At 28.0% G+C, this 18,886-nt stretch overlaps 1 protein-coding gene across 1 annotated transcript; it reads left to right on the top strand.

Annotated features, from left to right (window-relative positions):
- The first annotated feature begins 13,684 nt into the window (after positions 1-13,684).
- Positions 13,685-14,305, top strand: LOC124913105. Its single transcript, XM_047453726.1, has 3 exons — positions 13,685-13,719; positions 13,782-13,886; positions 13,987-14,305. The coding sequence occupies exons 1-3, from the start codon at positions 13,685-13,687 to the stop codon at positions 14,303-14,305; spliced, it is 459 nt and encodes a 152-aa protein (XP_047309682.1).
- Positions 14,306-18,886: the final 4,581 nt, after the last annotated feature.

Here is an 18,886-nt window from a genome sequence, read left to right as displayed (position 1 = left end):
AGTTTGGATTTTATTTCAATTAAAAAATCTATTTTGTAGGGATAATGTGAAATAAAAAACAAGCCAAGATAATTTTCAAGAATGTCAAGATCCCAAGGATCAAGAATTGTGACGAAGTATGCCCAAATCCACCAATGTGAAGGCCTAATTTTGAAATAACCAAAGTTCAAGCCCATATCAAGGTGAAGACCAAGTCAACCCATGTCAAGGTCAACATCAAAGAATTCCTTAATGTTAGGGATTCAGTTTAATATATTTTTTAAAAACTATATAAAATTAAATTAAACAAACATCAAATAAAAAAGGAAAATATTATATATTCTGTAAAATAAATTGTGAATGTGAAACAAGATAAATAGATAACCGTCAGCTTCCTCTTTAGTTAGACTTAGGTTCACAATAATCATTTATTTAAAAATTATGTTTTTGAAATATCTTCTATTTGAGTATTGATTAGATTTCATAGTTAATAATATAATAAAAAAAATTATTTGATTAAGTTTTTAAAATAAAAGATTAAACTAATATAATAAATTAAATTTATAAATTATATAATATGTTATAAATTTTTCCTAATTTTCTTATTTCACTCGTACCCTATTTAAAATAAAATAAAGTAATACAATATATATTAACTACGAAATGTCAAAGTTAGTATAGCGATATTTATTAAATCACTTTATACGAGATGGCTTCCAAGAAAATCATTTTCTCGTTTTGTTTTACGTGGTACGAGAGGAAGGTAAGTCACATAATTTAATGAATCGAAAGTAAGGTATATTTTGATATGAAATTATCGAGTTGAAAAAATTATCGATCATTTTTAGACATTATAAAATTATTATTCACCAGTTTCAGCTTTAATATTATCAAACTCTCTTTGTCACATATGAGTGGTGATGAATAATATTATATTTCATCTTAAAAAATATATAATATAGTAGAAACTAGATATAGACATAAATGTTACTAGAGGATAAAGTACTATGATTCTAATGCACAATTATTATTTTTAATTGAAACTACTATTCCATAATAGTTACAATTAAAAAATCAAATAATTATATCTTGAGAAGTCGGGGATGTCTTCAGATCTTCTGCCGCAATCTTTGGATCTGGAAACAGAAGCTACTGGTCAATCTGCGGTCCTTCTTCTTCGAATGGGATTTGAAAGAAATACTCCCAGGAATGAAGGAATATATCTCACCTTCTTTGTGTTTAATTCTTCCTTCCATCGGGGTGGGATGATCCAACCCTCCAAGTCAAGAGAGGGCAGATGGCTTGAAAGTTATTGTATGGCTAGCTATTTCTTCAACAAACTACTAATAATAAGCTTGATTAAAAAACACCCTTCCTTGAGATTTTATATTATCAAAACATATTACATAGATTTTATGTTCATGTCTTGACAATATAAAACCTCGAGAATCGAAATTCTTTCATCAAGCTTTTTTTTTTTTAATGAGTTTGTGTTTGAAAAAAAAAACTAGTTCTATTTTGATTTATATAACTCAATTTTAACTAATTATGAGAAAGAAATGGATAAATAGTTTATTTTTTTAATTACATCCCACAACTTTCAAATATATATGGAGAGAATATTGGATATATATCATTAATCTAGATATTTAGTTTTAGGGTTTAGGGTTTAGAGAATTATTTTATTTTAAATATATATATATATATAAAAGTATATAGAGATTTAACAATTTAAATAAAAATTATCTATTTAGATTTTTTTGAGTAATATATTATAATTAAATAACTAATTCATTAAATGCAAAAACAAATAATATATTTGAAGAGCTTTATATATGTTAAATTCAATTTGAATAATAATAACCATTATTGTAACATAAACAATTATTTTATTATAAAATATATGGTTATTAAGTCGAAATTACTGGATTTTCAATTGATGCTGAGAGAGAAGTTTTGGATATGTTTTCCATCCATCATCTGGATCTACGCCCTATATAATAGGGTAGAAAGTAGATTTAGAAATATGTTATAAAGACAAAAGGTACAAGAATTATAATACACATTTATTATTTTAAAATTAAATTATTAAATTTAATAATAATCATAATAATTTATCCATTTATAATAATAATAATAAAAGTTAACTATTCCTGAAATAAAATAGATTTATAATTTAATTATCTCTTAAATATAACTAATTAAAAAATTAGTGAAATAATTTAATTGGCCTTTTTTTCCACAAATTTTTAAAATAGTTGAATAATATTTTAGAATTTGTCCATGGTTGTCGTTATTTATTGTCTATATATCATCATAACATGAAGTTTGGCAGGAAAAATGGAATTCGCTCAATTCAAATGTAAATTGAATTCCAAGCCTGTCGAAATCTTTCTCTGTACTAATTAAAACTAAATCCAATTGACCAAACATTGACTAGGATATTTCTTCATTAAAAAAAAATCCCATTCCCATATCCTCTCCTCTATTCCCCTTGCCTACAAACACTGGACGAAAATATCAATCATGTTTTCTCTTCTTTTCCCATGAAAGTGCACTTGTTTATGTTTTTGAGTCAATTTCAAGAATCTGATGAATAACATTATACTAATTTATTAGCACAAATTGATGTGTGAATGATGGGGAGACCAATTTGGCAATACATTGTTACTTATTCAACTGACCTCAACCTTAGAAGCTGAAAGGGAAGTCGAAATCACCGGATTTTCAATTGACAATATAATGGTCATACCTCGAGAAGATGCTGAGAGAAGTTTGGGATATGTTTGGTCTTTCTTCCATCAATCATCCGGACTATGGTTTCGAGGGTCATCAATAGTAAAAAAATGATTTTTAAGGAGAGAAAAAACTCTTAGAGAAAACAAAAATGTCTTCGGTGATAGTGTCAATTATATCGATCTAAAATCTGCACGGGTCAATTTGTAAGGCGTGTGTTAGAGAACATTATTTTTGGTCTTCATCTTTGTCGTGAAAACTATCACCCTAAGAATGAAAATGAAATATTAGCATCTGTAGTGGTATGTAGAACAATAACATAAAAGTAAGAAATAACAAAATAACGACACAAGAATCTTAACCAAGTTCGGACCAACAATGTCCTACGTCCAACTTTCGGAGAATCGATTTAATAGAGTTATAATAAGGATTACAAACTTTAACTTTCTCTGTTTGTTCTAGATTTTAGTCTCACACTACTCTTCTCATTTTCAATGTATATAAATATATAAGCTTTTAAAATTCATAATTAGGTAAAGATCATATGATGTTTACAACAGCTAATTAATCATCTGTCATCTGCAATGTTCACATGTGAAGAAGCAACAAAATAGAAGTGAGAAAAAGCATGAAGAAATGGATTAAGGTCATACCTTCCATCAAGAGCGCGATAAAGATTGAAAAATGAAACAAAAGTTTACACTGGGGACAGGTAGAAGTTTTCTTGTAATTTGCCCAACTTAGAATGCAGGTCACGCTGGAGGAATGCAGCATATATATTATTCAACTGGATATATATATATATGCACGAAAAGAAGATCATATTCATTAATGAATAGACAACATACCAATAATTGTGATTGCACCCTTTAATAAGTGTTGTCTCATGAAATTTAATGTTATCCAAAATAATTACGCATGAGTTATTTTCTCCTTCATCGGTGAACAGACTAAAAGTACAATTGAAATTAATGGGAATGGAGATTCATTAAAACCTTTGATAAGAAAGAAAGAATTTACATTTTTAGCTATTAGAGTGTGTGCGCGCGTAGATAACATAAACCTTCAAGAGAATTTACATTGAGTCATAGTTTGCATTATTATTTCTACTCATTATATACAGTAGAATACAAGATAAAAAAAATAAACAAGAAGATTGTGAGATGGTGCAGATGAATTTGCTCCTGAATGTTTATCTACCTAAAATTGGTTATTTTGTTAAAACTGTAAAATAATTTCGATTTCCTTTTTGTAGTAAGGAAATAATTGTGCCCTTAATTACTATCCAATTCTAAGTTAGGAAATGATCTAAGTAGACATGTCTTTGATTAAGATGATAGAATTTGTAATCCTAATTTGTATGTGTATTTGATATGCTTTTATTTATGCAATAGTTAAAATATAATGATTGACTAGCAAAAACTTTCATTTTCAAGTTATTATATGTAGTAAAACTAGATATTTGGCTTGTTTAGTTCACTGATTTTTTTATTGTAGATGCTCGGCTCTTAATTTTATCCATTGTTATAGTTTTGTGGCATATGTCGTTCTAAGAAGTCACTCATCTCCTCTCACGTTCTCTCTAACCATCAGGTTTGATTCGCCAATATCTGCAATTTATCTTGTTTTCCGTCACATTTTCATCATCAGGATTGGTTTTCTATAATAGAAATTTACTGTTAAGTGATAATCCTTTTCTCTGATTTTGGTACCACTTTCAATTTATGTATTGTTTGTGGTTCACTTCAATAACAGGATAAAATTGAATGCAAAATAACTATGAAGGGACTTTATCTGAAGAGAACAACAAAATAGGTAAATCTTTCCATAAGGTAATAAGTTCTTTCTTGAGTTATCAAACTGAAAAAAAAATCTAAATATTGAATTGCAGAGTTGCTTGGTTTCCCCTTTAACTCTTCTGCCTGTTTTAACATGTTTATGTACTTATTTATATATCTACGAGTTCTAATTATTAGGTTCGAAGAATATCCTAAGTCTTCGTCATAAGCTTCATCGTCATCAACAAAATCTTCTTCATCGTCGTCGTCGCTGGAATTGAAGTTATAAAGATTTTCGGTTTGATTTTCAGTTATAAAAAAGTTATTCAAATCAATTTATAACCGTTAATTAATCATCTGTCATCTGCAATGTTCACAGGTGAAGAAGTGATACAAACTATAACTACAAAGAATCCGACGGAGACTATGGAGCCACATGGCGACATCACAGCAACCTGATGAAGAATATCATTTGTTTTTCCTTTTCTTTTTATTGTCTTTTCTGTTTTAATGTTTCTTTATTTCTGCCCTTGAACTTATTTCTTTCTTAAATTCTAACACAGTTAGTTAGGCCAACTATCTAACCCTAAAAAGAATATGCTGAGAATATATAATCAGTAACCTCTCTTTACATTAGTATCAAGTATTTTCTAAATGAACGAGCAATTGCGCATCTCTTTTCTCATCTTCTTCAATCCTTACTGATCTTCATCGTTGGGTGAAACAGTTTCTATTCTCATCTTCTTCAAAAGAATGTATCAATTGGTATCAGAGCCTACGTTCCTCACGATGGTAGATATAGGACATCAATCGGAAAACAACTCCCTGCGTGCATCCATAGCTTCTATTAATGAAACTTTAGACAAGATGCGGAAATTGATGAATAGTAAAGACGAAGAACAATCGCACTTATTGTACAGTAAGGGAAGATCTGAACGTCAAGAAGATTCAGCTAAAGCATCCAGAATAGACACGGTAAGGGAAGACAACTTGGAAAATTTGTAAAAGAAGCGGCAAGGTGAGAGAGAATGACGTATTCCTCGGTTTGAAGGGGCTGATGTTCAAAAATGGATCATCAAAACAGAAGAGCATTTTAGATATAATCAAACTCCTGCAGAATATAGGATTCAAATGACAAAAGAGAAACTCACTGGAGAAACACGTTAGTGGTTTATCTCTTACATATTTTCAAAAAATGCAGGTATTGCCCTAACTTGGACGGAGTTCAAAAGAGCTATTCAAAATCTCTATAATACAATACTGTCAGAGAATACGTTAACAGAATCGCGAGCTAATGAAAATGTTAGTGAAATTTATTATGGATTTAAAAGTGAAAGGTTGGAATCAGATTTGAATCGGCAACTATTTAGAGTTGAGAATTGAAGTAAACAAGTCGAGCTCGATTCAGATATTCTGAGAGCAGATGAATCTGATTTGCTTAATAGGGAATTAAATGTCCAACAAAAATTGGAGAAAATCGCCATGCATAAGTTCAATCTTAACCTAGAGCTATAGCAGAAAACTATTGACATTCTAAGGTGTTTTGAGGACGAATACATCAATGAGACTAAACCAATGAAGGTTAAATGTACTTACCAGTGTGATCTGTTTGAAACTGAAAGACAAACTGTTGGATCTGTTCATATACTTTTCTTATTGAGACATCGTCTCAAAATGAAGCCAGAAAACAATAAACGAACTAGACGAAACAACAGAATTAAATTGCAGCGATGGAGCCTTACATTAGAGAAAGATATTTGTTTAAAGGCGATGAAAACTTTGAGGGCTAAAGGACTTAGCTTAGAGACAAAGATTTGGGATCCATTTGAGAAGAACGTGGAATTGTAAGAGATTGGAGATAACCGGCAAGAGATATGAAAAATATGGATTAGCTTGGAATTATTAGATCTCAATTTTAGGTTAAAAAGCAAAAAAAATAGTGAATGGTAAGGTCTGTTTCGTGCTCAATTGGTGCTGCAGAAGAAAATGATACACTTACACATCATGTAAATTGAATTAGGACAGTGAAATTGACAACACAGAAGAAGTAGGGGATTTGACAACACACAAGTTGTCAATTTAGGGCATCACATATTTTTAATTTTATTTTGTTTAGCTTTGTAGGCTAGTGACTCTATTTTGAGGGCTTATTTGAAATTAATATAATTTTAACTGAAGAAGAAAATGTTACATGAATTTGTCGGGACGTCGAATTTCAGATGGAGAAGGTATTGTTACAAACTGTAACTACAAATGATTCGACGGATATTATGAAGCCACGTGGATGCTAGAGAACGGTTGGATGAACTATTTTAAGTTTAGTTATTAATTTCTTTTTTGTTTGTAATAACCCTTTTTATTTTATTTTTTCATTTAGGCCCTTATCTGTTATGCCAGTTATCAATAAGTTGTAATTTTGTTTAAATTATGATTGTACAAAAACAAACCAAATATCAGAAGAGCTATTCAATTTAAATAATAATAACCATTATTATTTATCTTTTTATGATAAATTCAATTTAAATAATAATAATAATAACCATTATTATAACATAAACTATTATTTTATTATAATATTCTTTAATCCAAAAAAAAGGAGCTATTCAATATAATCTAAATATAACATACCTATTATAAACTAAAAGTTTTTATGAGATTTTCAAAATATTAAATATTATGAGAGTATAAAACATAAAAAAAAACATTAAAAAATTTATCAGAAAGACGACCTAACGTAATTTAAATAAAAATGCACAAAAGGACAAAGGAGTTACCTCAGTCAAAAGAAATCGGACATGAGAATGCACTTGTTTATGTTTGTTTAGTCAATTTCAAGAATTTGATGATGAAGATCTTATAACATTATATGAACTTATTAATACAAATTGGGATGTGTGAATAATGGGCCGTGACTAATTTAGCAATACATTGTTACTTCTTAAACTGATTTCTCGGATAAGACAGTGAGTATTATTTTGAGGAGTTATATGACAAAGGTATGCTTATTATTATTATTATTATTATTATTATTATTATTATTTTTTGATTAGTCTATCGGACATGAAGCAGTAGTTGGGAGCGGATTAAGCGTCGCCTCCTATGCGTCAGGAGGCTTGGAGGAGCGAATAAGCGCCACAACAAAAAAAAAAACCGTTGTTCTTGGATTTCCGTGGTCGGACGACCAGGGATCTTAATTTCTACCTAAATAATAGCAAAAAAAAGCTCTTTACTCACTTATTTTAGAACGTTAAATATATTTACAATATATAACTAAGAATCAAACCAATAAAATCAAAAATCATCAAGAACACCAAGACTGATTTTTTAAAGGCCAATTATGAGCTTTTCTTAAATATTTATGTTCACACATAAAAGTGAAATATTTATGGGCTCAAATTCTTTATGTACAATATCATCAAATGAGTGCACTAAATTTTCATATTTAAACCCAATTTCAAATAAATGACCGAGAACATGCAATATTGGTACATTTTTCAAATAATTTCCGGTCAAGTTTGTTTTATTTACGTTAAACTTGAAATGTTTCTGGGCTCAAATTCTTTAAATGTTATATAATTGATATTAGTGCATAAGAATTCCAGTTTTAAATTTTTTAGGATTGTTATGACCGAAAATATTTTAATGAATTAAAATGAATAATTTCTATATTAAATTAATACTGAATAATAAACATTAATAGAAAAAATATATATGATGTTAAAATAGAAAGAAATGTTTTTAAATAAAAAGTAGAATTTTGAGCTTAGAAGAAGAACAAGAATATTAAGAAAAGAAAAAGAAAAATAGTCGAACATATGAACTAATTAAATTATTTATTTTTTCGATAGTTATCTAGTTATTTTTAAGAGATTATTATGTTTTAAATTTATTTTATTATTATTATAAATTGATAAATTATCATAAATTTAATAAGTCATGTTAGTTTATTTTTTTTATAAATTTATTTGAAAATATTTTAAATTATATATTTAGATTCTTTAAAAAAAAAATCTCATAATTAGTTATAAATTAAGTTCTATAAATTTTATTATTATTCATAACGCTTCAAATTCTCTATTAGTTAATCTTGATCATTTTTCAAAACACTTACGTTTTATATTTTTATTTATCCATTTTTGTAACATGTGTATCCTAAACTATGGTTGAGGTTATAACATAGTGCATGAAATAAAGGAATTAAAATACAATAATTAAAGACAACCTTAAAGAAAAATAAATCATCATTAAAAAGTTATCATAAAGGTAAAGAGACTAAGACATTTTATTTATCAGGAGTAAGTTAGCTTAAGTCTATTTGATTCTTAGGATTTATTGAATAGACTTATTAATCTTGTGAAGTGTTTTTGTTTTAAGGTTTTTATTATTTTATATTTTTGTTTTTGAAGTTTTATATTTTTGGTCAAGTGTAAGTAGCATGGTCCAACAGTGAAGCCTGGTCCTCCTCCACGGTCGTAAGTGCCGACAAAATTAGCCATAGACGAAGCTGGAGCGGAGAGAACGTCGGGAGCCTTGAAGAAGCGTTGGAAGGCTGAAGAACAAGTGTCGCTACAGCTGTTCTTCATTTTCTCGGTCGAGTGTGTTTGCAGCCTTAAATTGCTCATTTTTCAAATATTTTTGCACTCAAATTTTGTTAACACATAACATTAATAAAATATTAAAAAAATAGGAGGTTGATCGGATAAAATCAAGAACATTGAAAATGAAGACATAATGTTTTATTTTTTAAGCCAGTTTTGAGTTTCTCTTTTAATTTTCAGTCTAATTCGGTTAAATTGTGTTGAATGTTAATTGGTTTTGCTAGATCCTTTATAATACATAACACTACAATAATATGAAAAAAAAAAATCATATACTTGACCGAATTCTTATCAAGATCAAACTGAAACAAGGCAGAAAGTTTTTTTTTGTTTTTTTTCTTAGCCAATTTTAAGGTTCTTTTGGATAATTCTCGGTCAATTGCGTTTGATTCGTTATTAAATCTAAATCCTTTTGAGATTAAATATTCAAAATGTTTATTAAACATTTTAAGCCCAGAAAGATACAAATTAAAACTAGAATTTGAAGCTCTTGATCGATTTTAATTTAAAAATGGTTTTGGTTTGATTATTTTCATTTTAGTTTGGTGTTTCTGTTTTTTTTTCATTTATATGTTACATACTTTAAACGGTTAAGATACTTTAAACGGTTAAGGCATAAAATTAAATAAAAATAAAGAAACAACTAATGCAAGATAATAATGGAATATGCAAAGGCAAATCATGCATAACTTTTAAATTAAAGGCAAAGACAAAAATTAAAGGGGGTCAAGAAGTCTTACACAAATAGTATTCTTGATTGCAAAAAGAAACTAACCAATAATCCTAAGAAAAAAAATTAAGACACAACGCAAAAACTTTAGACACAATCCTATAATGATTGATGTTTTGCTTAAATTTTGTTGATTTGAGCAAATATGAGCAACTTAGGGGCACAAGGGGTAAAAATTTCGGATCCCTTGAAAGGTGTATCATGAGAATTTCAGTTTTGGTTTATATAGGAGAGCTAGGAAGGAAACACAAAGCCCATTAATAACAATCTTTATGTCATGAATTTATGACATGTTAATCAATTGGTTTACAATTCTTGAATTTTGAAATTCAAGCTTCTCTTCCTTTTTCTTCATGACATAGTTATAAGATTCTAGGTTACAAATGTTTCTTCATGAATGGATCTTTAGTCGGTTGTTGGGCCGGGTCATCGATTGCGCCATTAGTTGGACTCATGTCTTGACTTGACTTTGATTTAATCTTGTTCTTGAAATGGATTTGGAATTTTATTATTTCGAATCTTGAAATTCTTGAAGATTCGTTATGAAATTTCTCTTGTTTTTGATTTCACATGATCCCTACAAATTAGAAACAGACTTTTAATAATTAAAATAAAATCATAACTAACGCCTAATAATGCTAACTAACTAACTCTCTAATTTGGTATTGAACTAACTAACTTTTCTAAATAAAATATAACTAATTCTCTAATATAACAATAAAAGACCAAGTCTTATATCTCTTTACACTATCTTATTTTTTTCAACTTATCTAATCTAATTTAACAAAGCAAATTAAAATTAAACAAAAACTAATTAAAAATTAACATAAAAAGACAATATATATATATATATATAGCATTTTTCATATATATATATATTATTATTATTTAAGGTGATTTAATTAATTAAAAAATTTAAATATTCTAAGTAAAATAAAAAAAATCTGAAGTGTTCTTAGATAAATTATCACATTAACTTATTACAATCCGAAATCAATTATTTTTTAAAATTCAATTATTTTAAAAATATTTACTCATTTTCGAAATCTAAACGAAAAAATGAGTATCAACAAGTGAGACCGTTTAATAGAACTTAAATCCTTCCAAATTAATCAAATTATAACACTATAAGGATAAAATAGTCTTAATAACTTTCATATATGAGTTTCACATTTATCAAAAACAATTAATATCAAGAACTTCAATAAATATATAAATATATATATATATATATATATATATATATATAAATATTTTTGCTTTAGTGTCATTTATTTTTTCCAATTATATTTGTCATCTATAAGAAACCTTAAGTCAAATTATATTAATATTTTAATGAATTAAAATAAATGATTTCATTATTAAAATAATACTGAATAATAAATAGAAAGAAATGTTTTTAAATAAAAAGTAGAATCTTGACCTTAAAGAACAAGAACATTGAGAAAAGAAAAAAAGTAATCGACCATATGAACCAATTGATTTTTTTTTATTTTTTATTAGTTATCTAGTTATTTTTAAGAGATTATTATGTTTTAAATTTATTTTATTATTATTATAAATTGATAAATTATCTTACATTTAATAAGTCATATTAGTTTAATTTTTTTTACAAATTTATTTGAAAATATTTTAAACTATAGATTTAGATTCTTTAAAAAAAATTCTCATAATTATAACTCATGATTTTGAACCACTGGTATGCAATTTCATTAGCAATAATTTATTTTCAAGAAATTGCAACATGTTATTATTGTGAATCATGTAGGTTGGGGATCGATTTTGACTTAACAAGATGGCAACCCAAAGGTGATAAAGCAGCTAGAGTTATAGGGGAACATTCGTGTATTTATTTTTTAAAATATACTTAAAGTACGCGTCTATTCTTTTGAAACGGATATTAAACGGCCAAGGCCAATGGGTCAGCAATGCCTCACTTGAATAAATATATATATTAAATTTTAAAACATTTAACAAATATTATATTTGAGCATAAAAATAAGAATTTAAGGTATTAAAAATTAAAAATAAACTTCCTAATCTTACACCATAATTATATAATTTTAATGTATTAAATTGTCTTAGAACAAATTATATATCCATTAATATTGTTGGATAAAAAAAAAGAACACGTCAAATAGAACCAGATACAATAAAGCACCCTAAAAAGTTTACTTAAAATCTGAAAAGTTTAATTAAAAAATATTAGTTATATATTATTATTATTATTATTTATATATATAATTAAGTATTTTATACCTTATCAGTTTAAAATTTAAAAATAAAATTAATTAAAAAATAATAAGTAATGACCCTATTTACAAAATTAATGTATTTATTTGAATAAATAATATTGTTTATAATTTATAAAATTATTTTTTTAATATAAAATTAAAATAATTTATAAACTCATCAACCAAAGTAACAATGCAGCAAAAATTTAAAAAAACAAATTGCTAGCTAGTTTCTTCCAATGAGTCCAGTTGATTGCCTTCCCAAATTTGATTTAGTTACATTTAATTACTGTTTACTAATAATAATGATTAACTTTTAAAAGAAAAAATAGATAAATATCTTATGTATTGAGAAGAAAATAATTAATTTAGAATTTTATAATGGTTATATTAAAAGAATAAATAAAATTTATTATAATTATAATAAATAGAGAGATAATATTTTTTTTTATAAAAGATAAATAATTTAATGTTATAATGATTATTGAGAGTAAATAAAAAATATATTGTAATTGTTTTGAGAGAAAAATAAAGTAAAAATGATTAAAATTTATTAGTTACATTATAAATTGAGGAAACAAAATCAGAGATTTACGAGAGATGCCTTTCTAACTATCCGAGAGCAAAATACATGACATTTTAACCATTTTCACTCCATTTTCATATAAAATTACAATATTTAATATTTTTCAACTCCCTTCTCATTAATTATTACAATATTAAATCATTTATTTATTTATTTATTTAATGTAAAGTTTTTATCATATTTTGTAATAGTTTTTATTTATTCTGTTCATATAACTTTATAAAAAAATTTAAGTTAATTATTTTTCTCTCGATGCATACATAATTGTATTTATTTTTGAATTCTCTTAAAAATGAATCCTTATTAGTAAACAATAAATAAATGTAATGTTGTCTGTACGTATTTGATGTTAATTAGTTATATCATGTTTATTTATTTATTTATTTATTTATACATAAACACAGTTCATGGTTAAAAAATAATTATAAAATTTTATAAAATGTAGATATATAAAATGAGTTCTAGCAATGGAAAGTTTTAAAAATTACATTTTCTTTTTATTTATGATAAATGTCAACTTGTCAATAAATTATCATCTTGATTAATTAAAAAAATAGGGCCCAATAATAATTTAATTGTGCCACGTAATCTTCTTGTTTGTTGATCTTCTTTATTTAATCTTCTTCTTCGTCATCTTCAACTTCATCTTCTTTCTTTCTCTCTTCATATCAGTTTCAGACAGACAGAAAGACAGGAGGTACTCCTATGTATGGCCCATGCCATGCAATTGCTGCGCGCACACACACACTCATATATCCTTGTCAAAAAATCAAGGATTCTCTAATGGCCGATGATAAGGTAATTAGTACTTTTAAAAAATGAGATTCGAGTGTTTTTTGTTTGTTTCTGATCAATCAAAGGTTTTGTGGAAACAGAAATCAACTTCTTTAGATCTTGGGATTAAACAATGAATGTCATTCATTTCTTGTTTCTTTATTTTTTATTTTTCTTTCTTTCTTGATTATTATTATGTTAATCGGTCTCCATTGATTCCGCAGAAGAAGTTATGCCCGATATGCTATGGCAATATAAAACCTCGAAATATGGCAATTATTAAAGATTGCGGTCACTGTTTTTGGTGAGTTAGTCTTTTATTTTTCTTGCAAATTAATATATATAATTCGTGTGTGTGCTTTTCAGCGTCACCTGTATACTTCGTTGGGCTTCTTATAAGGATACTCCTACCTGTCCTATGTGTAAAATTCAATTTAGTTTTCTTAATGTCTACCGTTCTGTTGATGGAAGGTACGAGTATGATCCAAAACCATTATTCATTCACATGTACGTACATGTGAGCATTGCTGTAAATTAATATATCTAAATGATTTTTTTTTTTTTTGTATAGTTTTAAAGAAGAAATGTTTGAGGAAAGGCTTTGTCTTCTTCTTAGAGCTTTGTGGATAAAGCCTCTAAAAATGGTGCAAGAAAATCAGACAGAAGACAATCGATATTACTTCAATTCCAGCACTTACGAGGAGGACGCCGACCATGAAGAAGAAGATGAAGATGAAGATGAAGATGAAGATGAAGATTATTATTTTGACGACTACTATCTTGACGATGCTTATGCATACGGTTATTCATCTAACTTGATAAATCGAGAACGCAGATATATAAGTAAATACAAGGGTTATGTTACCACAGGTAGAGTTAAACGCGACTGAATCTGAAACCATGCACCCAGACGCAAGAACTCTATAAATAGTCGAAAACTTGTCTTAATATTCTTTATAGTTTTGTTTTGTTTTCATTGTTGGTCACACATATCACTGGTTCGTTCGAAGCAAGAACTCTGTAGTCGAAAACTTATGATCTTAATATTCATTACAGTTTTGTTTTCTAATTTGTTGGTCCTCTTGTGTTATTTTGTTAGTTGGTCATACTTATTTTTTCCTAGTTCAATGATGATGATCATGATTCTTCGATTAATAGGGGATTGACTTCCCGACCGATCAGAGTACCAATATCCTTGGCCCTAAGCCCGGAACCAGCTAGCTAACCCGACGACCACCGATTTCAGAGGGTGGATTTATAAGGCTTTGTTTGTACCTTGCATGTCTGTCTCTCTGTTTAGTTTTGTCTTGTCTTTAAATAATTTATTCATCCTAATTAAAAAATTATATCCCTAAACTCTAGTTTGAAAATTTGATTCAAATTTATATTGAAATTCTGTGTGTGAGTGAGTTTGTATAATTCAATTTTATAGTCTTGAATCGTTTTTATATTCTTCATGTTGGAACAATATTTTATTCATAAGTCCATCAGTTTAATTTTAACTTTACATTTTTTCAACGACAACCACAGAAACGAACATTTTCCGCTGTTAAAATGTAAAAATGTTTATCGTAATAAGACTTTCTCACAGATTCATGATCGTCTACATTTCAGAGAGAATTTACTTCAAGTACATACTCAAATTCTATTGGTAAAAATAGTTCTCTCAACATAAATTAATTAGTAAATCCAGGATAAATTTTCATTATTAAAATAGTATAAGGACTATATTTCTTTCTATATGTTAACAAAGTAGTAGCTACTACTTTTTAATTGCACCATATCTAATTCTCAAATCCCTAAGAGTTTGCTTGATGAAGGGGAATTAGAATTGGCATTGGCAATGGAATTCTAATTTCAATTCCATGAGAATTGACATTGAATTACAATTCAATTCTTATGTTTGAAAACATTATAGAATTGTAATTTAATTCCAATTCCTATGTTTGGGAAATTGATAGAATTGTAATTCAATTCCAATTTCTATGTTTGTAAAATAAAATATCGGTTCAAAATGTTAACTTCTTAAATATGTTTTCACGTTTTTGGCACGTTTAATACGTTTTTGACATGTTTAACACATTTTTGACATGTTTAACACGTTTTTGACATGCTTAACACGTTTAACACGTTTTTGGAACGTTTAAACACGTTTTTGACATATTTAACACGTTTCACACTTAAAACACATTTTCACACGTTTAACATGTTTTTCACGTTTTTGGTATGTTTAACATGTTTTTCCACACGTTTTGACAAGTTCAACACGTTTTTGGCACGTTTTTGACATGTTTAACACGTTTTTCACACATTTAACATGCTTTTCACGTTTTTTGCACGTTAAACACGTTTTTGGCATGTTTAACACGTTTAACTCATTTTGACACGTTTAACACGTTTTTCACGTTTTGGCATGTTTTTCATATTTAACACGTTTTTCACTCGTTTTAAATATTTTTGGCACATTTAACACGTTTTTGACATTTTTAATACGTTTAACATGTTTTTCATATATTTTGATAAGATTAACACGTTTTTGACATTTTAACACATTTAACATGTTTTTGGCACGTTTTACATATTTTTGGCACGTTTTACATATTTTTGGCATGTTTAACACTTTTTAACATGTTTAACACGTTTTTTGTAAGTTTCACACATTTTGACAAGTTTAACATATTTTTGGCACGTTTAACACGTTTTTGGCATGTTTAACACATTTTAAACATGTCACAAGTATGTTAAACGGGCCAAAATGTATTAAACATGTCAAAATGTGGTAAATGTGCCAAAATTTATCAAACGTGTTAAACATGCCGAAATGTGTTAAACATACCAAAACGTGTTAAACGTGCCAAAAACGTGAAAACGTGTTAAACGTGTCAAAAACGTGTTTAACCTGCCAAAACCATGATAAACGTGTTTAATGTGTTAAAAACGTGTTAAACGTGTCAAAAACGTAAAAATGTGTTAAACGTATCAAAAATATGTTAAACATGCCAAATAAGTGAAAAACTTGTTCAACGTTTCAAAATGTGAAAAACGTGTTAAATGTGTTAAAAATGTGTCAAATGTGTCAAAAACGTAAAAAACGTGTGAAATGTGTCAACAACGTGTTAAACGTGTTTAATGTGTTAAGAACATTTTAAACGTGTTAAAAATATGAAAATGTGTCAAAAACGTGTTAAACGACCCAAATATGTGAAAAACTTGTTAAACGTGCCAAAACGTGAAAAACGTAAAAAAACGTGTTAAACGTGTCAAAAATGTGTTAAACGTGATAAACGTGTCAAAAACGTCTTAAACATGTCAAAAACATGATAAACGTATTTAATGTGTTAAAAACGTGTTTAATGTGTCAAAAATGTGAAAACGTTTTAAACGTGTCAAAAACGTGTATAATGTGCCAAAATGTGCAAAATGTGCCAAAATGTGAAAAACGTGCTAAGCGTGTCAAAAACGTATTAAACGTGTTAAACATGTTAAAAAAGTGAAAATCGTGTTTAATGTGTCAAAAACGTGTTAAACGTGTCAAGGATGTGAAAAATGTGTTAAATATGATAAAAATGTGTTCAACGTGTCAAAAACGCGTTCAACGTGTCAAAAACGTGTTAAACGTGTTAAAAACGTAAAATCATGTTAAACGTGTCAAAAACGTGTTAAACGTGTCAATAACGTAAAAACGTGTTAAATGTGTCAAAAAAGTGTTAAACGTGCCAAAAACGCGTTAAACGTGCAAAAACGTGTTAAACGTGCCAAAACATGAAAACGTGTAAAATACTTGAAAAACATGTTAATTTGGAATTACAATTCCGACCTAAAAAGATTGAAATTGAGAACTCTCAAATTACACTATATTTAATTCAATTGGAATTCTAATTTCAATTCCAATTCCTAATATTAAAGTGTCTAACAAACATAAGAATTGGAATTGGACCATCCAATTCCAATTCCAATGCCAATTTCAGGGTTATCAAACACACCCTAAATGTTTTCCTCACAAGCTTATATCATATCAGTTCAAGATTTTGAGAGCACAAGAAGAGAAGAAGTGTCGCCTTCTATACGTCATGAATGCTTGAAAGAGCATTTGGAGGGCCTTGAAGAAACGTCGCTACAGTAGAAAATTGATGTTCTTGAGTTTCCAAGATCGGATGATAGGGGATCCTAATTTCTAACTAAATGAAAGCCAATACCGGCTCTTTACTCACTTATTTTAAACCCAAGGTTAAAAATACAATATATAACAAGAAATACAAGAATCAAACCAATAAAATCAAGAATCATCGAGAACACCCAGACATATTTTTTAAAGGTCAATTATGAGAATTTTCTTAAATATTTAAGATCAAGTGCATTTTAATTACATATAAAAAGTGAAATGATTCTGGACTCAAATTCTTTATATACAATATCAAATGAGTGTAATAAATTTCAAATTTAAACCCTAAATATATGGCCGAGAACATGCAACTTTTGTCCAATTTTTAAATAATTTCCGGTTAAATGTGTTTTATTTATGTTAAACTTGAAATGTTCTTGGGCTCAAATTATTTAAATGTTATATAATTGATATTATTTCATAAGAATTCCAGTTTTAAATTCGTTAGGATTGTTATGACCGAAAATGTGTAATTTTGGGAAATTTTTAAAGTCGTTTAGTTTTTTTTTTATCTTTCTCCAATCATTTATTATTCATCATTAAATTTAAATTTTCCTGGACCCAAACAATTTAACACATTGATCCCAAACAATTTAAAATTCAAATACGAATTCTTCAACACTTCTGCGAGTTCTGCCATAGACTCTCGCATTACGTTCCTGCCAAATGTAGTAAACTACTGCTCCAAAGCCGCACTTGAATACGTTTGTTGCGAATTTGTTTCCTTTGACTTTGAGTAGTGTTGCTACTTTGATTTCTTTCAATTCCTTCAGGAAACTGATCAGCTCCAGGCTTTTAGAAAATCTGTCCCAAATTTCCAATGCTATACTATAGCTCCCAAACATGTGATCAATGGTTTCTTCACTTCCGTTGCGTAGAGGACAACTCACGTCCGGGATGCTCATATACTTGCTAATACGATCACAAGTGCTGAGTCTTTCCCAGAAGGCAAGCCATAGGATGAACTAGTGTCGATGAATGATCTTGGTTGACCATACAAGAGGAGCCCATTCTGTTAGGATTTGTATCTCCCAAATCCGACCTACTTGAAAACAATCTATAAAAAACACAAGAAAGAAGAACACAAGAATACACAGATTTATAGTGGTTCACTCAAATTGAGCTACATCCACTTCAGCCACCACCAGATTTCATTATGAAGAAGAAGAAGGAATACAGATTTTTTGCCTCACACTTTATCTCTCTAGAATTCTGTCTTAACCATGTAAACCCTAATAATCACATATTTATAGGGTAAACATTAAGGTAATGAACTTAAATAACTTTGGTCAGACCTAAGCCCAAAACC

Source organism: Impatiens glandulifera, chromosome 8 (assembly GCF_907164915.1).
Source record: "Impatiens glandulifera chromosome 8, dImpGla2.1, whole genome shotgun sequence".
NCBI classification, from domain to species: domain Eukaryota; kingdom Viridiplantae; phylum Streptophyta; class Magnoliopsida; order Ericales; family Balsaminaceae; genus Impatiens; species Impatiens glandulifera.
The sequence above is the reverse complement of the archived record's forward strand: the minus strand, read 5'-3'. Positions and strand labels throughout refer to the sequence as shown.

Coding starts and splice junctions, on each gene's coding strand:
- LOC124913105 (XM_047453726.1), top strand. CDS start 13,685: ATGGCAATTATTAAAGATTGCGGTCACTGTTTTTG. Junction 13,720..13,781: donor GATTGCGGTCACTGTTTTTG/GTGAGTTAGTCT, acceptor TGTGCTTTTCAG/CGTCACCTGTATACTTCGTT. Junction 13,887..13,986: donor TACCGTTCTGTTGATGGAAG/GTACGAGTATGA, acceptor TTTTTTGTATAG/TTTTAAAGAAGAAATGTTTG.